Source organism: Oncorhynchus clarkii, chromosome 8 (assembly GCF_045791955.1).
Source record: "Oncorhynchus clarkii lewisi isolate Uvic-CL-2024 chromosome 8, UVic_Ocla_1.0, whole genome shotgun sequence".
Classification (NCBI taxonomy): Eukaryota; Metazoa; Chordata; class Actinopteri; order Salmoniformes; family Salmonidae; genus Oncorhynchus; species Oncorhynchus clarkii.
In genome coordinates, this window is record NC_092154.1 from 1,396,375 (window position 1) to 1,419,940 (window position 23,566).

General features: G+C 43.1%; 1 protein-coding gene across 5 annotated transcripts in view; it reads right to left on the bottom strand.

Moving 5' to 3' along the window:
• Nucleotides 1-2,132: 2,132 nt before the first annotated feature.
• The window catches only part of LOC139415456 (high mobility group nucleosomal binding domain 3), a 42,565-nt gene continuing 21,131 nt past the window's right edge, over nt 2,133-23,566 (bottom strand). For 2 of the 5 annotated variants that reach the window (XM_071163545.1, XM_071163542.1), the window contains 3 exons: nt 10,732-10,785; nt 10,382-10,459; nt 9,837-10,266 (listed from right to left, as the gene is read on the bottom strand). In XM_071163545.1, the coding sequence (XP_071019646.1) occupies nt 10,132-10,266; nt 10,382-10,459; nt 10,732-10,785 (267 nt within the window). In that variant the 3' untranslated portion in view covers nt 9,837-10,131. Of the gene's footprint in view, nt 2,959-9,836; nt 10,267-10,381; nt 10,460-10,731; nt 10,786-23,566 lie in introns of those variants that run through there. The other 3 variants (XM_071163546.1, XM_071163544.1, XM_071163547.1) reach the window with 3 other exon arrangements.

The window sequence follows — 23,566 nt, forward strand, 5'->3', positions numbered from 1 at the left end:
TAACTGTTATAACTGTGAATAGACATAATAATAATTGTTATAACTAATAATAACTGGTATAACTGTTATAATAACTGTTATAACTGTGAATAGACATAATAATAACTGTTATAACTAATAATAACTGGTATAACTGTAAATATACGTAATAATAACTGTTATAACTAATAATAACTGTTATAACTGTGCATAGACATAATAATAACTGTTATAACTAATAATAACTGTTATAACTGTGTATAGACATAATAATAACTGTTATAACTAATAATAACTTATATAACTGTGAATAGACATAATAATAACTGTTATAACTAATAATAACTGGTATAGCTGTAATAATAACTGGTATAACTGTGAAGACGTAATAATAACTGTTATAACTGAATAGACGTAATAATAACTGTTATAACTAATAATAACTGTTATAACTGTGAATAGACGTAATAATAACTTTTATAACTAATAATAACTGGTATAACTGTAATAATAACTGTTATAGCTGTGTATAGACGTAATAATTACTGTTATAACTAATAATAACTGTGAATAGATGTAATAGTAACTCGTATAACTAATAATAACTGTTATAACTAATAATAACTGTTATAATTGTGAATAGACTTAATAATAACTGTTATACTGTGAATAGACATAATAATAACTGTTATAACTAATAATAACTGTTATAACTGTGAATAGACGTAATAATAACTGTTGTAACTAATAATAACTGGTATAACTGTAATAATAACTGGTATAACTGTGTATAGGCATAATAATAACTGTTATAACTAATAATACCTGGTATAACTGTAATAATAACTGTTCTAACTAATAATAACTGGTATAACTGTGTACAGATATAATAACTGTTATAACTAATAATAACTGGCATAACTGTAATAATAACTGTTATAACTGTGAATAGACATAATAATAACTGTTATAACTAATAATAACTGGTATAACTGTAATAATAACTGTTATAACTAATAATAGCTGGTATAACTGTGTATAGATGTAATGACTGTTATAACTAATAATAACTGGCTTAACTGTGTATAGACGTAATAATAACCGTTATAACTAATAATAACTGGTATAACTGTAATTATAACTGTGTATAGACGTAATAATAACTGTTATAACTGTGTATAGATGTAATTATAACTGTTAGAACTGTGTATAGACGTAATAATAACTGTTATAACTAATAATAACTGGTATAACTGTAATAATAACTGTTATAACTGTAATAATAACAGTTATAACTGTGTATAGACGTAATAATAACGGTTATAACTAATAATAACTGGTATAACTGTAATAATAATGTATAACTGTGTATAGACGTAATAATAACTGTTATAACTAATAATAACTGGTATAACTGTGAATAGACATGATAACTGTTATAACTAATAATAACTGGCATAACTGTGTATAACCGTGATAACTGTTATAACCTTAATAATACCTGTAGAATGTTATGAAAAGGTTATACACAGTTATATCAGAGTTCTGAACCTTTTCTCAGTCCTCTAGAGCTGCTTCCACAGGGAAATATTTCCACATCCACAGCCTATCATTGGCCCAAGGCTCTGAGTGACACCTGGGCTGGCCAATGAGGGAGCCTCTCTGGACTCGGCTGCCCCACCTCTCTGTGAAATGCTGATCTTTCATTTCCTGACACAGCAGTTGTATTGAACATGACCACTTGCCCCCCCCTTGACCTCTCTCTCACACACACACACACACACACACACACACACACACACACACACACACACACACACACACACACACACACACACACACACACACACACACACACACACACACACACACACACACACACACACACACACACACACACACACACACACACACACACACACACACGCCTGAGCTTTCCACAGCATAAATACAGGTGAAGAGGGTATTGTATGGGTACAGATAGTGACTAGATATACTAGGAAGTAAAACACACTGTACTCACAAAATGTCAACTCTGTTTTTATTTCAAAATAATGTTTTCCCACAGGCAGGGTGGAACCCAGAGAGGTTCTAGAAGCCTCAGAGTTCTAGAACAGTCTGCTCTGACAGACAACCATGGTGGAACCAGAGAGGTTCTAGAACAGAAGCGCCACTTGTTATTGCTATGCTGCTCTGACAGACAACCAGGGTGGAACCCAGAGGTTCTGGAAGCCAGAGTTCTAGAACAGTCTGCTCTGACAGACAACCAGGGTGGAACCCAGAGTTCTAGAACAGTCTGCTCTGACAGACAACCATGGTGGAACCCAGAGGTTCTGGAAGCCAGAGTTCTAGAACAGTCTACTCTGACAGACAACCACAGACTCACAAATTGCAACACAAGAGTGGCTGGCGATTCTGAACACTTCTAAATCTGTTTAAAAAGCTGCAAATATTCACCATGGCAACACCTCAGGTCAGGGTCAAAGGTCACTTGTTATATCATAGGAGCCTAGTCTGACCCTTGGGTCTCTGATGTCAGAGGTGGAAGGTCCACTTAATTTACAGCGATGTCATCACAAAAGAGCCATCACGGTCAAGAGGACATGACATTGTTTAGAGAGGAACTGAGAGGCATCACCATGGTGACCCCATAAGGCTCCTCCCACTGCCAGAGGAAGAATACTTGCGGCCATTTTATAAAAACATGTCACTTCATTCTGTCTTCCAGGAAGGAAAGGAAAGGAAAGGAAAGGAGAGGAGAGAAGAGGGAGAGACAACTGTAAGGAGTGTGGAAATGGGTTGCTGCTGGTTATCTTTGCTAGTATCACAGGACAAACAAAAAAATCAGCATTTTACAAAATCCTGGAAAAAAAAGAATCCTCTGTTTCCATGGTACAGGTTTGGGAGGAGTCAGAGAAAGACCCTCCCACTTCCTCATTCCTTCTCCTTGACCGACTCCGCCTCCACAGCCTCAGTCTCCTGCAGACAGAAACAAATATACCACAATGTCATACGTGATGTTATAAAGGGACCAGGAAGTACCCGTGGGAGGTACGATGTTTCCATCCATGGTTCCATGGTCAAGGAGAAGATGACTAGCTAGCTGGGAGTTAGTAGTATCACCAGCAGTCCACACCACTGTTCTCCAAGCAGACAGACACACAGTGACATGTTAGAGGCTGCCGAGGGGAAGGCAGCTCATAATAATTGCAGGAATGGAGTAAATGGAATGCAATTATGAATGATACCGTTCCACTAATTCCGCTCCAGGCATTACCACGAGCCCGTCCTCCCCAATTATGGTGGCACCAGCCTCCTGTTCTGTACATACTGATGGGGGAAACACACACATTTCATACTGTAGTCACAACCACACAATGTTAGTGTACACAACCACATCAAGGTTTAAGCTAAGCTTTAAAGTGCTCCAACACTTAGTTTACAGCACACACACTGGTTAAAGTCACCCACAGAGGTTAAATCCCCCCACAATTCATTGATAGATATCACACACACACACACACACACACCAGTCAAAAGTTTGGACACACCTACTCAAAGGTTTTTCTTTAGTTTTAATATTTTCTACATTGTAGAATACTAGTGAAGACGTCAAAACTATGAAATAACACATATGGAATCATGTAGTAACCAAAAAAGTTAATAAATCAAAATGTATTTTATATTTAAGATTCTTCAACGTAGCCACCCTTTGCCTTGATGACAGCTTAGCAGACTCTTGGCGTTCTCTCAACCAGCTTCATGAGGTAGTCACCTGGAATGCATTTCAATTAACAGGTGTGCCTTGTAAAAAAAGTTAATTTGTGGAATTTCTTTCTTTCTTAATGCATTTTAGCCAATCAGTTGTGTTGTGAAAAGGTAGAGGTAGTATGCAGAAGATATCCCTATTTGGTAAAAGACCAAGTCCATACTACGCCAAGAACAGCTCAAATAAGCAAAGAGAAACAACAGTCCATCTTTACTTTAAGACATGAATGTCAGTCAATACGGAACATTAAGAACTTTGAAAGTTTCTTCAAGTGCAGTCGCAAAAACCATCAAGCGCAATGTTGAAACTGACTCTCATGAGGACCTCCACAGGAAAGGAAGACCCATAGTTACCTATGCTGCAGAGGATAAGTACATTAGAGTTACCAGCCTCAGAAATTGCAGCCCAAATAAATGCTTCAAAGAGTTCAAGTAACAGACACATCTCAACATCAACTGTTCAGAGGAGACTGTGTGAATCAGGCCTGCATGGTTTAATTGCTGCAAAGAAACCACTACTAAAAGGACACCAATAAAAATAAGAGACTTGCTGGGCCAAGAAACACGAGCAATGGACATTAGACCGGTGGAAATCTGTCCTTTGCTCTGATGAGTCCAAATGTGAGACTTGTTCCAATCTTCGTGATTTTGTGAGATGCAGAGTATGTGAACGGATGATCTCTGCATGTGTGGTTCCCACAGTGAAGCATGGAGGAGGTGGTGTAATGGTGTGGGGGTGCTTTGCTGGTGACACTGTGATTTATTTAGAATTCAAGGCACACTTAACCAGCATGGCTACTACAGCAATACGCCATCCCATCTGGTTTGCGCTTAGTGGGACTATCATTTGTTTTTCAACAGGACAATGACCCAACACACCTTGAGGCGTTGTAAGGGATATTTGACAAAGAAGGAGAGTGATGGAGTGCCGCATCAGATGACCTGACGTCCACAATCACCTGACCTCAACCCAATTGAGATAGTTAGGGTTGAGTTGGACCGCAGAGTAAAGGAAAAGCAGCCAACAAGTGCTCAGCATATGTGGGAACTCCTGTTGGAAAACCCTTCCACGTGAAGCTGGTTGAGAGAATGCCAAGTGTTTAAAGCTGTCATCAAGGCAAAGGGTGACTATTTAAAATGTATTTTATTTATTTCACCTTTATTTAACCAGGTAGGCTAGTTGAGAACAAATATAAAATACATTTAGATTTATTTAACACTTTTTTTGGTTGCTACATGATACCCTATGTTACTACATGATTCCATATGATTATATATGTTACTACATGATTCTACATGTTACTACATGATTCTACATGTTACTACATAATTCCATATGATTATATATGTTACTACATGATTATATGTGATTCTACATGTTACTACATGATTCCATATAATTCTACATGTTACTACATGATTCCATATGATTATATATGTTACTACATGATTATATGTGATTCTACATGTTACTACATGATTCCATATAATTCTACATGTTACTACATGATTCCATATAATTCTACATGTTACTACATGATTCTACATGTTACTACATGATTCCATATAATTCTACATGATTCAACATTTTACTACATGATTCTATATGTGTTATTCCATAGTTGTGATGTCTTCACTATTATTATACAATGTAGAAAATAGTTTTAAAATAAAAAAATAAAAAACCTGGAATGAGTAGGTGTCCAAACGTTTGACTGGTACTGTATATATATATAATTTGTATATACATATATATATATATATATAATTTGTATGTATATATATATAATTTGTATGTATATATATATATAATTTGTATGTATATATATATAATTTGTATGTATATATATATATAATTTGTATGTATATATATATAATTTGTATGTATATATATATAATTTGTATATATATATATATATATAATTTGTATGTATATATATATAATTTGTATGTATATGTCTATATTTTTTTATAGATGTTTTATTTTTGAAGGAACTCAGTCTGCCTTTAAACGTACTCTTGAACGTTGTAATAGTAGAATGCACAAGGTACCATTTCTAAATCGGTTAGTGCATCATCAGTTCCTCTTGTCAGTCATTACAGACCTTAAAGATATAATTATAACTTATCAACTCACATATCAGCTAACGTTTTTTTATTTTGTTTTTTTAGCCCGTAGATAGTCATTTTTAGTCACTCATATCACATGAACACACAGACATGGCAAAATGTATAGAACTGCAAGAAGATTAGCTTTGAAACTGCAACATGTTCTTTGCACCTCATGACAAAATGTATAGAACTGCAGGATTGTTCTTCTTTAGCTCCACCAACAAGAGAGGTGTGAACAGTTTGTGCCATGAATAATGCTTGTGCCTACAGAAATAAACGTGGCACGCTTGCAGGGGGTCACGGGATGTTCCCCAATGCTGGAAGGGGGGCCCCGAGTGGAAGCTTGGGAACCCCTGATTCAGCAGACACTTTCCCTTGTTCAAGGGCACATTAACATATTTTTCAGATAGTCAGCTTGGGGATTCAAACTAATGACCTTTCAGTTACTGGCTCAACTCTCTTAACTGCTAGGCTACCTGCCGCCCGATAGGTTATACAATGGAGCAAAAAAGTATTTAGTCAGCCACCAATTGTGCAAGTTCTCCCACTTAAAAAGATGAGAGGCCTGTAATTTTCATCATAGGTACACTTCAACTATGACAGACAAAATGAGAAAAAAAAATCCAGAAAATCACATTGTAGGATTTTTTATTAATTTATTTGCAAATTATGGTGGAAAATAAGTATTTATACATATGATTTAAAATTACAGGCCTCTCATCTTTTTAAGTGGGAGAACTTGCACAATTGGTGGCTGACTAAATACTTTTTTGCCCCACTGTATCACACAAAACTGCGTCCCAAATTGCACTCTATTCTCTACATAGTGAACTACTTTGACCAGAGCCCCATGGCCCCAGGTCATAAGTAGTGCACTATGTAGGGCTCAAGGGATTCTTGAAAGTTGGGACAATCCTTGTCCAGCGGGAAAACTTCATTTCTATACGGATGGCTAACTATGGAAATTCCTTTGGTCTCCAGGGCAATTCAGAAAGCAGATTGAGGACCTTAATACTGATGAATATGTCTGTTCTGGTGTCTCTTGGGTCATTCAGAAAGCAGATTGAGGACCTTAATACTGATGAATGCGTTCTTTATGACAGTGTTTTTCTTTCTTTCTGCTTGTATTTATATTTTGATGTATTTTCTGTAATGTATGTATTTCAGGGCTCCTCTGTAAGAGACCTTGGTCTCAGTATGACTCCCCGATAACATAAAAAGGTTAAATAAAAAAAATAAAAATGTAATTTAATAAGGCATTTTTCACACATCGTCCTGAAAGTCCTCTACTTTCATAGATTTAAACAATATACAACCAGAACCTGTCAATTCCATTTCCCTTAAAGATTAAGATAGAATATGAGTTATGGTTCAAATATGTTCATTTTAAAATGATTTTTTTTGAGTCATATGCAACTGAGACAAAACTAAATTGCTACTAAGTATACCTATTGAATAAAGTAGAAAAATATGGAATGTCAACTCTGTAAAAAGAAAGAAAAAAAAAAGAAGTCAGATTAATGTCTAACGTCAACTTCGTCAGATCTATGTCTAACGTCAACTTCGTCAGGTTTATGTCTAACGTCAACTTCGTCAGATTAATGTCTAACGTCAACTTCGTCAGGTTTTTGTCTAACGTCAACTTCGTCAGGTTTTTGTCTAACGTCAACTTCGTCAGGTTTATGTCTAACGTCAACTTCGTCAGGTTTATGTCTAACGTCAACTTCGTCAGATTAATGTCTAACGTCAACTTCGTCAGATTAATGTCTAACGTCAACTTCGTCAGATTAATGTCTAACGTCAACTTCGTCAGATTAATGTCTAACGTCAACTTCGTCAGATTTATGTCTAACGTCAACTTCGTCAGATTAATGTCTAACGTCAACTTCGTCAGATTAATGTCTAACGTCAACTTCGTCAGATTAATGTCTAACGTCAACTTCGTCAGATTAATGTCTAACGTCAACTTCGTCAGATCTATGTCTAACGTCAACTTCGTCAGATCTATGTCTAACGTCAACTTCGTCAGATTAATGTCTAACGTCAACTTCGTCAGATTTATGTCTAACGTCAACTTCGTCAGATTAATGTCTAACGTAAACTTCGTCAGATTAATGTCTAACGTCAACTTCGTCAGATTAATGTCTAACGTCAACTTCGTCAGATTTATGTCTAACGTCAACTTCGTCAGATTTATGTCTAACGTCAACTTCGTCAGATTAATGTCTAACGTCAACTTCGTCAGGTTTATGTCTAACGTCAACTTCGTCAGGTTTATGTCTAACGTCAACTTCGTCAGGTTTATGTCTAACGTCAACTTCGTCAGGTTTATGTCTAACGTCAACTTCGTCAGGTTTATGTCTAACGTCAACTTCGTCAGGTTAATGTCTAACGTCAACTTCGTCAGGTTTATGTCTAACGTCAACTTCGTCAGATTTATGTCTAACGTCAACTTCGTCAGAGTGCTGAAAGGTTTGAGAGCGGTTACGTTTTTATTGGGGATTTGCAAATAAATAATATTAAATATTTTACAAAATGTTTGTATTTAAACTTTTATGTTTTAGAAGCAAAAATATATGTCTGTTTTAAGTACCTGTTAACGTCGTCAGTGGCTTGACAGCGTTCGTCATCAGTGACTGAGTTGACAAGGTAGTTTTTTAAAATAACATTGACAGAAAAAAACCTATTTGAATCCCTGTTCTGCATGCTTAAACTATTGAAGTATTTGCTGAGCGGTATATGTTAGCTTTATACATGTTGTGTTCTGAACCTAGAAAAACAAACTGCTAATGAAATTAACCGCCAGGGTATTACATAGCGCTCTAAAAGAAGTTTGGAGATTTGTATTATATTGAATAATCTAATGTCAGAACTAAAACAAATCAGGGCCTCCCAGGTGGCACGGCATCATGGTGTTGGACTACAGACCCGGATTCAATCCCAGGCTGTGTCACAACCGGTCGTGACCGGGAGTCCCATTGGGCGGCGCACGATCGGCCCAGCGTCGTCCGGGTTAAGTGGGGGGAGGGCTTTACTTGGCTCATCGTGCTTGTGACGTAAAAGTCTTGTCACTGGCGCGGGCAGTATTTGTAACTTTAAAGCACGCACACATTCATCACTCCTCCCTGCTCCGTTATAAGATACATTAACAAGGTGGGTCGACACACAAGTTAACTTCTGTTTTAGTACATACATTTCACACTTGTCAGTGTTCATTTGTAATATAAGTAATATGTATTATACTTATCGATGTGGTGGATGAGCACGTTGTTTGTTTGTTCTGTTCCTCTCTATCTCTGTAGCTTCCGGGTATGCTGGATAAGGACCCGAGCTAAGGGAATTGGGCTGACTTTGTAGTGCCTGTCCCGAATGGTTCATTCATGTAAATGGGCATATTGAAAAGACACTGTCAGTATTGATGTAATGTTGTAAATGTTATATTGGTCACCCTGTCGCTGGCCGCCTTTGGGGAGGGTGTATAGTGTGAAAGGCCGAAACACCCTAGGAACCAAAAGGTACACTACTGACGATGCGCTCCCCAAATTTCACCAGGCTCACTGTTCATTAACTCTTGGAAGTGCTTGCACAAAGGATAGTAACATCTCATCCTGTGTTCTTGGAATCTTTGGGATATTGTTTCATAAAAAACGTGTTGCAATGTATATCCTTTAGTATGTTTAGTTAATGGAAAATTTAGGTTTGACTAGGTAATTGCTTAATTCATTAGTGTTAATTGTTCTGAGGGGAGGGGCTAGCCCTACAAAAGGAGCCTCTTTCAGTTCATGGAGGCATTTTTGGATTGAGCTGTAGTTGGGGCACCATTGTTTTTAGCTGTCCCATAAGGTATATGTTTAATGGCAGTACTGTTGATGGGGCAGCATTGTGTTTAGCTGTCCCATAAGGTATATGTTTGATGGCAGTACTGTTGTTTTCCTTCCAGGAATCACTATGTTAATAAACACCCTGAAGCACAGAAGAACTTTTGCGGCTCCACAATCTTTTTATTTTGATAGAGGTTAGGTTTTCCAGTATAGCCTTCTGGCCAACTCTACGTGGCAGTGCTCTAGCGACTCCTTGTGGTGGGCCGGGTGCCTGCAGGCTGACAGGTCGTCAGTTGAATGGTGTGTCCTCCGACACATTAGTGCAGCTGTCTTCTGGTTTACGCGGGCGGGTGTTATTTGTGATTAAAAAAAAGTGGAGATTGTCTCGTCTTTCAAGAATTCCTGAGGGAATAGGGTTCCATTTGGGAGACAACCTGTTTAAATCACACTGTCAAGATCCCACAGCACACCATCTGTCTGTCATACCGTTGACTCTGACTGTCTCACTCTGGCCTCTGACAGACATGGAGTAGGGAGCAAGACTTCTGTAGTAGGTCACACTGACACTGGAGCGAGACACACATATCTGTGTGTGTGAGACAGATATTAAGACAGGGAGAACATTGAAGGAATACATGTTAGATGATTATAATCCCACCACCAGCCCCCCTCCTCTCCTCTGGAGGTGTGGCCTAGCGTACCTCCTCAGTCATAGCCTGTCCGTTATGGGAGGGGCCATCCTCCTTCACCTTAGCGCCACCTTTCTTTTCCTTCATGTCCTTTGGGCAGAGAAAGCCAATCAGAACACAGAAGAGAGACAGCCAGCCAATCAGAACACAGAAACAGAGTCGACTAATCCCAACAGAGGACAAAGACGACCAATAAAAACACAGGACTGAGAGTACCTTTGAGAACATTCAAATGGACTAAAGGTACATGAGACTTTAAAACAAACATCATGCATTTGTGGATACACGCTCCACTGCAGTGTGTGGGTGTGTGTGTGTGTGTGTGTGTGTGTGTGGGGGGGGGGGGGGGTTGATGGCTTTACCTTGGATATAGCCTTCTTAGGCTTGACCTCAACAGGTTTGGGAGGAGCTGGTTTCTGCAGGTCAGAGAGAGACGTTAGCTTTAGCACTCAAAGATTGGGGAAACGCCATGTGAATAGCTTAGCTTATTCTAGCATAGAGTTGGGAAACACCACAGAATTAGCTTAGTTTAGAGAATGGGGCATTTCTATAGAATTAGCTTAGCAAATTGAATGGGAAAATACAATGGAAATATCTTGAAGAAAATGTAAACCTGAACAGTAAGTGTATAGTAGGCTATAGGTGAGGCCATACAATACCCACCAGTAGAGGGCAACACCTTAGATAAAGCGCTATGTACAACTTAAAAATCAGTACTCACTAAATAGTTGATTTAATATCAGTAAACAGGGCAGGCTATCATATAGCCTGTTTATGAAGCTGAGGTGTATATGAGCAACAAGAACATGTTGGTTAATTATCTATAATATAATCAGTACTAAGGTACAGTAATAACATTATCACTACATTATCCACGGAATAATATTTGACAGTGAGATCACATGACAGACAGAGATAAGGTCTGGCAAACAAGAGCAAAGGAACAAAAACAAGCGCAGGATCAGACGGAACCTACAGGGATGTTTTCCCACCACCACCTTTAGAACACTTCAGAACATTCACGGTCTGAATGAAATAGTCATTTAGAACGCACTTTAGAACACTCCATTAGAACGCTCCTTTCCAACGCCCCATTAGAACGCTCCTTTAGAACGCTCCTTTCCAACGCCCCATTAGAACGCTCCTTTAGAACGCTCCTTTCCAACACCCCATTAGAACGCTCCACTAGAACGCTCATTTCCAACGCCCCATTAGAACGCTCCACTAGAACGCTCAAATCAGAACTCCTTTCCAACGCTCCATTAGAACGCTCCATTCCAACGCTCCATTAGAACGCTAAATTATAACGCTCCTTTCCAACGCTCCATTAGAACGCTCCTTTCCAACGCTCCATTAGAACGCTCCATTCCAACGCTCCATTAGAACACTCCATTCCAACGCTCCTTTCCAACGCTCCATTAGAACGCTCCTTTCCAATGCTCCATTAGAACGCTCCATTAGAACGCTCATTTCCAAAGCCCCCATTAGAACGCTCCTTTCCAACGCTCCATTAGAACACTCCTTTCCAACGCCTCATTAGAACGCTCCTTTCCAACGCTCCATTAGAACGCTCCTTTCCAAAGCCCCCATTAGAACGCTCCTTTCCAACGCTCCATTAGAACGCTCCTTTCCAACGCTCCATTAGAACGCTCCTTTCCAACGCTCCATTAGAACGCTCCTTTCCAAAGCCCCCATTAGAACGCTCCTTTCCAACGCACCATTAGAACGCTCCATTAGAACGCTCCTTTCCAAAGCCCCCATTAGAACGCTCCTTTCCAAAGCCCCCATTAGAACGCTCCTTTCCAACGCTCCATTAGAACGCTCCACTAGAACGCTTCTTTCCAACGCTCCATTCCAACGCTCCACTAGAACGCTAATTTCCAACGCCCCATTAGAACACTCCACTAGAACGCTCAAATCAGAACTCCTTTCCAACGCTCCATTAGAACGCTCCTTTCCAACGCCTCCATTAGAACGCTCCATTCCAACGCTTCATTAGAACGCACCTTTCCAACGCCCCATTAGAACGCTCCATTAGAACGCTCAAATCAGAACTCCTTTCCAACGCTCTATTAGAATGCTCCTTTCCAACGCTCCATTAGAACACTTCTTTCCAAAGCCCCAATTAGAACACTACAATCCAACGCTCCATTAGAACGCTCCTTTCCAAAGCCATCTTTAGAACGCTCCTTTCCAACGCTCCATTAGAACGCTCCTTTCCAAAGCCCCCATTAGAACGCTCCTTTCCAAAGCTCTATTAGAACGCTCCATTAGAACGCTCCTTTCCAACGCTCCTTTAGAACGCTCCTTTAGAACGCTCCATTAGAACGCTCCTTTCCAAAGACCCCATTAGAACACTCCTTTCCAACGCTCCATTAGAACGCTCCTTTCCAACGCTCCTTTCCAAAGCCCTCATTAGAACGCTCCTTTCCAAAGACCCCATTAGAACACTCCTTTCCAAAGCTCTATTAGAACGCTCCTTTCCAAAGCCCCCATTAGAACGCTCCTTTCCAAAGCCCCCATTAGAAAACTCCTTTCCAACGCTCCTTTAGAACGCTCCTTTAGAACGCTCATTTCCAACGCTCCTTTCCAACGCTCCTTTCGAACGCTCCTTTCCAACGCTCCTTTCCAACGCTCCTTTCCAACGCTCCTTTCCAACGCTCCATTAGAACGCTCCTTTCCAACGCTCCATTAGAACGCTCCTTTCCAAAGCCCCCATTAGAACGCTCCTTTCCAAAGCCCCCATTAGAACACTCCTTTCCAACGCTCCATTAGAACACTCCATTCCAACGCTCCTTTCCAAAGACCCCATTAGAACGCTCCTTTCCAAAGCCCCCATTAGAACACTCCTTTCCAACGCTCTATTAGAACGCTCCTTTACAAAGCCCCCATTAGAACGCTCCTTTCAAACGCTCCATTAGAACGCTCCTTTCCAACGCCTACATTAGAACGCGCCGTTCCAACGCTCCATTAGAACGCTCCATTAGAACGCTCCATTAGAACGCTCCATTAGAACGATCCTTTCCAAAGCCCCCATTAGAACGCTCCTTTCCAAAGCTCTATTAGAACGCGCCGCTCCAAAGCTCTATTAGAACGCTCCTTTCCAAAGCTCCATTAGAACGCTCCGTTCCAAAGCTCTATTAGAACCCTCCACTAGAACGCTTCTTTCCAACGCTCCATTAGAACGCTCCTTTCCAACGCCCCATTAGAACGCTCCACTAGAACGCTCATTTCCAACGCTCCATTAGAACGCTCCTTTCCAACGCCCCATTAGAACGCTCCACTAGAACGCTCATTTCCAACGCCCCACTAGAACGCTCCACTAGAACGCTCCATTAGAACGCTCCATTAGAACGCTCCTTTCCAACGCCTCCATTAGAACGCTCCTTTCCAATGCTCCACTAGAACGCTCCTTTCCAACACCTCATTAGAACGCTCCACTAGACTGCTTCTTTCCAACGCTCCTTTCCAACGCTCCATTAGAACGCTCAAATCAGAACTACTTTCCAACGCCCCATTAGAACGCTCCATTAGAACACTCTTTTCCAACACTCCTTTCCAACGCTCCATTAAAACGCTCCTTTCCAAAACTCCTTTCCAAAGCTCTATTAGAACGCTCCGTTCCAACGCTCCTTTCCAACACTCCATTCCAACGCTCCATTAGAACGCTCTTTTCCAACGCTCCATTAGAACGCTCCTTTCCAAAGCTCCATTAGAACGCTCCTTTCCAACGCTCCATTAGAACGCTCCATTCCAACGCTCCTTTCCAACGCCACCATTAGAACGCTCCTTTCCAAAGCCCCCATTAGAACACTTCTTTCCAACGCTCTATTAGAACGCTCCTTTCCAAAGCCCCCTCCTTTCCATTAGAACGCGCCGTTCCACTCCTTTCCAAGAACGCTCCATTAGAACGCTCCTTTCCAAAGCTCCATTAGAACGCTCCTTTCCAACGCTCCATTAGAACGCTCCTTTCCAACGCTCCATTAGAACGCTCCTTTCCAAAGCTCCATTAGAACGCTCCTTTCCAACGCTCCATTAGAACGCTCCATTCGCGCCGCTCCAACTCTATTAGAACTCCTTTCCAACGCCTCCATTAGAACGCTCCTTTCCAAAGCCCCCATTAGAACACTCCTTTCCAACGCTCCATTAGAACTCCTTTCCAACGCTTCCCATTAGAACGCTCCTTTCCAAAGCGCTCCCATTAGAACGCTCCTTTCCAAGAATGCTCAAATCAGCTCCCATTAGAACGCTCCTTTCCAACGCTCCTCCATTCATTAGAACGCTCCTTTCCAACGCTCCATTAGAACGCTCCTGTCCAGCCTCCAACGCTCCTTTCCAACGCTCCACTAGAACGCTTCTTTCCAACGCTCCATTAGAACGCTCCTTTCCAACGCTCCACTAGAACGCTCAAATCAGAACTCCTTTCCAACGCTCCATTAGAAAGCTACTTTCCAACGCCTCCATTAGAACGCTGCTTTCCAACGCCTTATTAGAACGCACCTTTCCAACGCTCCATTAGAACGCTCAAATCAGAACTCATTTCCAACGCTCTATTAGAACACTCCTTTCCAAAGCCCCAATTAGAACACTACAATCCAATGTTCCATTAGATCGCTCCTTTCCAAAGCCCCAATTAGAACGCTCTTTTCCAAAGCTCCATTAAAACGCTCCTTTCCAAAGCTCTATTAGAATGCGCCTTTCCAAAGCCCCCATTATAACGCTCCTTTCCAAAGCTCTATTAGAACGCTCCATTAGAACACTCCTTTCCAAAGCCCCCATTAGAACGCTCCTTTCCAAAGCTCCATTAGAACGCTCCTTTCCAACGCTCCATTAGAACACTCCTTTCCAAAGCTCTATTAGAAAGCGCCTTTCCAAAGCCCCCATTATAACGCTCCTTTCCAAAGCTCTATTAGAACGCTCCATTAGAAGGCTCCTTTCCAAAGACCCCATTAGAACACTCCTTTCCAACGCTCCATTACAACGCTCCTTTCCTACGCTCCTTTCCAAAGCCCCCATTAGAACGCTCCTTTCCAAAGACCCCATTAGAACGCTCATTTCCAACACTACATTAGAATGCTCCTTTCCAAAGACCCCATTAGAACACTCCTTTCCAACGCTCCATTAGAACGCTCCTTTCCAACGCTCCATTAGAACGCTCCTTTCCAACGCTCCATTAGAACGCTCCTTTCCAAAGCTCCATTAGAACGCTCCTTTCCAAAGCCCCCATTAGAACGCTGATTTCCAACGCTCCATTAGAACGCTCCTTTCGAACGCTCCTTTCCAAAGCCCCCATTAGAACGCTCCTTTCCAACGCTCCATTAGAACGCTCCTTTCCAAAGCTCTATTAGAACGCGCCGCTCCAAAGCTCTATTAGAACGCTCCTTTCCAAAGCTCCATTAGAACGCTCCTTTCCAAAGCTCTATTAGAACCCTCCATTAGAACGCTACCTTCCAACGCTCCATTAGAACGCTCCATTAGAACGCTCCTTTCCAAAGACCCCATTAGAACACTCCTTTCCAACGCTCCATTAGAACGCTCCTTTCCAAAGCTATTAAAACGCACCTTCCCAACGCTCGATTAGAACGCTCCTTTCCAACGCCCCATTAGAACGCTCCACTAGAACGCTTCTTTCCAACGCTTCAATAGAACGCTCCTTTCCAACGCCCCATTAGAACGCTCCACTAGAACGCTCATTTCCAACGCCCCATTAGAACGCTCCACTAGAATGCTCAAATCAGAACTCCTTTCCAACGCTCTATTAGAACGCTCCTTTCCAACGCCTCCATTAGAACGCTCCTTTCCAACGCTTCATTAGAACACACCTTTCCAAAGCTCTATTAGAATGCTCCTTTCCAACGCTCCATTAGAACGCTCCTTTCCAACGCCTCCATTAGAACGCTCCTTTCCAACGCTCCACTAGAACGCTTCTTTCCAACGCTCCTTTCCAACGCTCCACTAGAACGCTCAAATCAGAACTCCTTTCCAACGCTCCATTAGAAAGCTACTTTCCAACGCCTCCATTAGAATGCTGCTTTCCAACGCCTTATTAGAACGCACCTTTACAACGCTCCATTAGAACGCTCAAATCAGAACTCATTTCCAACGCTCTATTAGAACACTCCTTTCCAAAGCCCCAATTAGAACACTACAATCCAATGTTCCATTAAAACGCTCCTTTCCAAAGCTCTATTAGAATGCTCCTTTCCAAAGCCCCCATTATAACGCTCCTTTCCAAAGCTCTATTAGAACGCTCCATTAGAACACTCCTTTCCAAAGCTCCATTAGAACGCTCCTTTCCAACGCTCCATTAGAACACTCCTTTCCAAAGCTCTATTAGAAAGCGCCTTTCCAACGCTCCATTAGAACGCTCCTTTCCAAAGCTCCTTTCCAAAGCTCTATTAGAACGCTCCATTAGAAGGCTCCTTTCCAAAGACCCCATTAGAACACTCCTTTCCAAAGCTCCTTTCCAAAGCCCCCATTAGAACGCTCCTTTCCAAAGACCCCATTAGAACGCTCATTTCCAACACTACATTAGAATGCTCCTTTCCAAAGACCCCATTAGAACACTCCTTTCCAACGCTCCATTAGAACGCTCCTTTCCAACGCTCCATTAGAACGCTCCTTTCCAACGCTCCATTAGAACGCTCCTTTCCAACGCTCCATTAGAACGCTCCTTTCCAAAGCTCCATTAGAACGCTCCTTTCCAAAGCCCCCATTAGAACGCTGATTTCCAACGCTCCATTAGAACGCTCCTTTCGAACGCTCCTTTCCAAAGCCCCCATTAGAATGCTCCTTTCCAACGCTCCATTAGAACGCTCCTTTCCAACGCTCCATTAGAACGCTCCTTTCCAACGCTCCATCAGAAAGCTCCTTTCCAAAGCCCCCATTAGAACGCTCCTTTCCAACGCTCCATTAGAACGCTCCTTTCCAACGCCTCCATTAGAACGCTCCTTTCCAACGCTCCATTAGAATGCTCCTTTCCAACGCTCCATTAGAACGCTCCATTAGAACGCTCCATTAGAACGCTCCTTTCCAAAGCCCCCATTAGAACGCTCCATTAGAACGCTCCATTCCAACGCTCCATTAGAAGGCTCCTTTCTAAAGCTCTATTAGAACGCGCCGTTCCAACGCTCCATTAGAAGGCTCCTTTCTAAAGCTCTATTAGAACGCGCCGTTCCAACGCTCCATTAGAACGCTCCTTTCCAACGCTCCATTAGAACGCTCCTTTCCAACGCTCCATTAGAACGCTCCTGTCCAACGCTCCATTAGAACGCTCCTTTCCAAAGCTCCATTAGAACGCTCCTTTCCAAAGCCCCCATTAGAACGCTCCTTTCCAAAGCCCCCATTAGAACGCTCCTTTCCAAAGCCCCCATTAGAACGCTCCTTTCCAACGCTCCATTAGAACGCTCCTTTCCAACGCTCCATTAGAACGCTCCTTTCCAACGCTCCATTAGAAAGCTCCTTTCCAAAGCCCCCATTAGAACGCTCCTTTCCAACGCTCCATTAGAACGCTCCTTTCCAAAGCCCCCATTAGAACGCTCCATTAGAACGCTCCATTCCAACGCTCCATTAGAACGCTCCTTTCCAAAGCTCTATTAGAACGCGTCGTTCCAACGCTCCATTAGAACGCTCCTTTCCAACGCCTCCATTAGAACGCTCCTTTCCAACGCTCCACTAGAACGCTCATTTCCAATGCCCCATTAGAACACTCCACTAGAACGCTCCCTTCCAACGCTCCATTAGAACGCTCAAATCAGAACTCCTTTCCAACGCTCCATTAGAACGCTACTTTCCAACGCCTCCATTAGAACGCACCTTTCCAACGCTCCATTAGAACGCTCAAATCAGAACTCCTTTCCAACGCTCTATTAGAACACTCCTTTCCAAAGCCCCAATTAGAACACTACAATCCAATGCTCCATTAGATCGCTCCTTTCCAAAGCCCCAATTAGAACACTCCTTTCCAAAGCTCTAGTAGAATGCGCCTTTCCAACGCTCCATTAGAACGCTCCTTTACAACGCTCCTTTCCAAAGCCCCCATTAGAACGCTCCTTTCCAAAGCTCTATTAGAACGCTCCATTAGAACGCTCCTTTCCAACGCTCCATTAGAACGCTCCATTAGAACGCTCCTTTCCAAAGCCCCCATTAGAACGCTCCTTTCCAACGCTCCATTAGAACGCTCCTTTCCAACGCTCCATTAGAACGCTCCTTTCCAAAGCTCTATTAGAAAGCGCCTTTCCAACGCTCCTTTCCAAAGCTCAATTAGAACGCTCCATTAGAACGCTCCTTTCCAACGCTCCATTAGAACGCTCCTTTCCAAAGCTCCTTTCCAAAGACCCCATTAGAACACTCCTTTCCAACTCTCCATTAGAATGCTCCTTTCCAACACTCCATTAGAACGCTCCTTTCCAACGCCCCATTAGAACACTCCTTTCCAACGCTCCATTAGAACGCTCCTTTCCAAAGCCCCCATTAGAACGCTCCTTTCCAAAGCCCCCATTAGAACGCTCCTTTCCAACGCCTCCATTAGAACGCTCCTTTCCAACGCTCCATTAGAACGCTCCATTAGAACGCTCCTTTCCAAAGCTCTATTAGAACGCGCCGTTCCAAAGCTCTATTAGAACGCTCCTTTCCAAAGCCCCATTAGAACGCTCCTTTCCAACGCCTCCATTAGAACGCTCCTTTCCAACGCTCCATTAGAACGCTCCATTAGAACGCTCCTTTCCAACGCTCCACTAGAACGCTCATTTACAACGCTCCACTAGAACGCTCCTTTCCAAAGCCCCCATTAGAACGCTCCTTTCCAAAGCCCCCATTAGAACGCTCCTTTCCAACGCTCCATTAGAACGCTGCTTTCCAAAGACCCCATTAGACCACTCCTTTCCAACGCTAAATTAGAACGCTCCTTTCCAACGCTCCTTTCCAAAGCCCCCATTAGAACACTCCTTTCCAAAGACCCCAGTAGAACACTCATTTCCAACGCTCCATTAGAACGCTCCTTTCCAAAGCTCTATTAGAACGCACCATTCCAACGTTCCTTTCCAAAGCTCCTTTCCGAAGCTCTATTAGAACGCTCCTTTCCAACGCTCCATTAGAACGCTCCTTTACAACACTCCATTAGAACGCTCCTTTCCAATGCTCCATTAGAACGCGCCTTTCCAAAGACCCCATTAGAACACTCCTTTCCAACGCTCCATTCCAACGCTCCATTAGTACGTTCCTTTCCAAAGCCCCCATTAGAACACTCCTTTCCAAAGCTCCTTTCCAAAACTCTATTAGAACGCTCCTTTCCAAAGCCCCCATTAGAACGCTCCTTTCCAAAGCCCCCATTAGAACACTCCTTTCCAACGCTCCATTAGAACGCTCCTTTCCAACGCTCCATTAGAACGCTCCTTTCCAACGCTCCTTTCCAACGCTCCATTAGAACGCTCCTTTCCAACGCTCCTTTTCAAAGCCCCCATTAGAACGCTCCTTTCCAACGCTCCATTAGAACGCTCCTTTCCAACGCTCCTTTCCAACGCTCCATTAGAACGCTCCTTTCCAATGCTCCTTTCCAAAGCTCTATTAGAACGCTCCTTTCCAAACGCTCAATTAGAACACTCCTTTCCAACGCTCCATTAGAACACTCCTTTCCAACGCTCCATTAGAACACTCCTTTCCAACGCTCCATTCGAACGCTCCTTTCCAAAGCCCCCATTAGCACGCTCCTTTCCAAAGCCCCCATTAGCACGCTCCTTTCCAAAGCCCCCATTAGAACACTCCTTTCCAACGCTCCATTAGAACGCTCCATTAGAACGCTCCTTTCCAAAGCTCCATTAGAACACTCCTTTCCAACGCTCCTTTCCAACGCTCCATTCCAACGCTCCTTTCCAACGCCTCCATTAGAACGCTCCTTTCCAAAGCCCCCATTAGAACACTCCTTTCCAACGCTCTATTAGAACGCTCCTTTCCAAAGCCCCCATTAGAACGCTCCTTTCCAAAGCCCCCATTAGAACACTCCTTTCCAACGATCCATTCGAACGCTCCTTTCCAAAGCTCCATTAGAACGCTCCTTTCCAACGCTCCTTTCGAACGCTCCTTTCCAACGCTCTATTAGAACGCTCCTTTCCAAAGCCCCCATTAGAACGCTCCTTTCCAAAGCCCCCATTAGAACGCTCCTTTCCAAAGCCCCCATTAGAACGCTCCTTTCCAAAGCCCCCATTAGAACGCTCCTTTCCAACGCTCCATTAGAACGCTCCTTTCCAAAGCCCCCATTAGAACGCTCCTTTCCAAAGCCCCCATTAGAACGCTCATTTCCAAAGCCCCCATTAGAACACTCCTTTCCAACGCTCTATTAGAACGCTCCTTGACAAAGCCCCCACTAGTACGCTCCTTTCCAACGCTCCATTAGAACGCTCCTTTCCAACGCCTCCATTAGAACGCGCCGTTCCAACGCTCCATTAGAACGCTCCATTAGAACGCTCCTTTCCAAAGCCCCCATTAGAACGCTCCTTTCCAACGCTCCATTAGAACGCTCCTTTCCAAAGCTCTATTAGAACGCGCCGCTCCAAAGCTCTATTAGAACGCTCCTTTCCAAAGCTCCATTAGAACGCTCCTTTCCAAAGCTCTATTAGAACCCTCCATTAGAACGCTACCTTCCAACGCTCCATTAGAACGCTCCATTAGAACGCTCCTTTCCAAAGATCCCATTAGAACACTATTTTCCAACGCTCCATTAGAACGCTCCTTTCCAAAGCTATTAGAACGCACCTTCCCAACGCTCGATTAGAACGCTCCTTTCCAACGCCCCATTAGAACGCTCCACTAGAACGCTTCTTTCCAACGCTTCAATAGAACGCTCCTTTCCAACGCCCCATTAGAACGCTCCACTAGAACGCTCATTTCCAACGCCCCATTAGAACGCTCCACTAGAACGCTCAAATCAGAACTCCTTTCCAAAGCTCTATTAGAATGCTCCTTTCCAACGCTCCATTAGAACGCTCCTTTCCAACGCCTCCATTAGAACGCTCCTTTCCAACGCTCCACTAGAACGCTTCTTTCCAACGCTCCATTAGAACGCTCCTTTCCAACGCTCCACTAGAACGCTCAAATCAGAACTCCTTTCCAACGCTCCATTAGAAAGCTACTTTCCAACGCCTCCATTAGAACGCTGCTTTCCAAAGCCTTATTAGAACGCACCTTTCCAACGCTCCATTAGAACGCTCAAATCAGAACTCATTTCCAACGCTCTATTAGAACACTCCTTTCCAAAGCCCCAATTAGAACACTACAATCCAATGTTCCATTAGATCGCTCCTTTCCAAAGCCCCAATTAGAACGCTCTTTTCCAAAGCTCCATTAAAACGCTCCTTTCCAAAGCTCTATTAGAATGCGCCTTTCCAAAGCCCCCATTATAACGCTCCTTTCCAAAGCTCTATTAGAACGCTCCATTAGAACACTCCTTTCCAACGCTCCATTAGAACGCTACTTTCCAAAGCCCCCATTAGAACGCTCCTTTCCAAAGCTCCATTAGAACGCTCCTTTCCAACGCTCCATTAGAACACTCCTTTCCAAAGCTCTATTAGAAAGCGCCTTTCCAACGCTCCATTAGAACGCTCCTTTCCAACGCTCCATTAGAACGCTCCATTAGAACGCTCCTTTCCAATGCTCCTTTCCAAAGCTCTATTAGAACGCGCCGCTCCAAAGCTCTATTAGAACGCTCCTTTCCAAACGCTCAATTAGAACACTCCTTTCCAACGCTCCATTAGAACACTCCTTTCCAACGCTCCATTAGAACACTCCTTTCCAACGCTCCATTCGAACGCTCCTTTCCAAAGCCCCCATTAGCACGCTCCTTTCCAAAGCCCCCATTAGCACGCTCCTTTCCAAAGCCCCCATTAGAACACTCCTTTCCAACGCTCCATTAGAACGCTCCATTAGAACGCTCCTTTCCAAAGCTCCATTCCAACGCTCCTTTCCAACGCCTCCATTAGAACGCTCCTTTCCAAAGCCCCCATTAGAACACTCCTTTCCAACGCTCTATTAGAACGCTCCTTTCCAAAGCCCCCATTAGAACGCTCCTTTCCAAAGCCCCCATTAGAACACTCCTTTCCAACGATCCATTCGAACGCTCCTTTCCAAAGCTCCATTAGAACGCTCCTTTCCAACGCTCCTTTCGAACGCTCCTTTCCAACGCTCCTTTCGAACGCTCCTTTCCAAAGCCCCCATTAGAACGCTCCTTTCCAAAGCCCCCATTAGAACGCTCCTTTCCAAAGCCCCCATTAGAACGCTCCTTTCCAAAGCCCCCATTAGAACGCTCCTTTCCAACGCTCCATTAGAACGCTCCTTTCCAAAGCCCCCATTAGAACGCTCCTTTCCAAAGCCCCCATTAGAACACTCCTTTCCAACGCTCCATTAGAACGCTCCTTTCCAAAGCTCTATTAGAACGCGCCGCTCCAAAGCTCTATTAGAAAGCTCCTTTCCAAAGCTCCATTAGAACGCTCCTTTCCAAAGCTCTATTAGAACCCTCCATTAGAACGCTACCTTCCAACGCTCCATTAGAACGCTCCATTAGAACGCTCCTTTCCAAAGATCCCATTAGAACACTATTTTCCAACGCTCCATTAGAACGCTCCTTTCCAAAGCTATTAGAACGCACCTTCCCAACGCTCGATTAGAACGCTCCTTTCCAACGCCCCATTAGAACGCTCCACTAGAACGCTTCTTTCCAACGCTTCAATAGAACGCTCCTTTCCAACGCCCCATTAGAACGCTCCACTAGAACGCTCATTTCCAACGCCCCATTAGAACGCTCCACTAGAACGCTCAAATCAGAACTCCTTTCCAAAGCTCTATTAGAATGCTCCTTTCCAACGCTCCATTAGAACGCTCCTTTCCAACGCCTCCATTAGAACGCTCCTTTCCAACGCTCCACTAGAACGCTTCTTTCCAACGCTCCATTAGAACGCTCCTTTCCAACGCTCCACTAGAACGCTCAAATCAGAACTCCTTTCCAACGCTCCATTAGAAAGCTACTTTCCAACGCCTCCATTAGAACGCTGCTTTCCAACGCCTTATTAGAACGCACCTTTCCAACGCTCCATTAGAACGCTCAAATCAGAACTCATTTCCAACGCTCTATTAGAACACTCCTTTCCAAAGCCCCAATTAGAACACTACAATCCAATGTTCCATTAGATCGCTCCTTTCCAAAGCCCC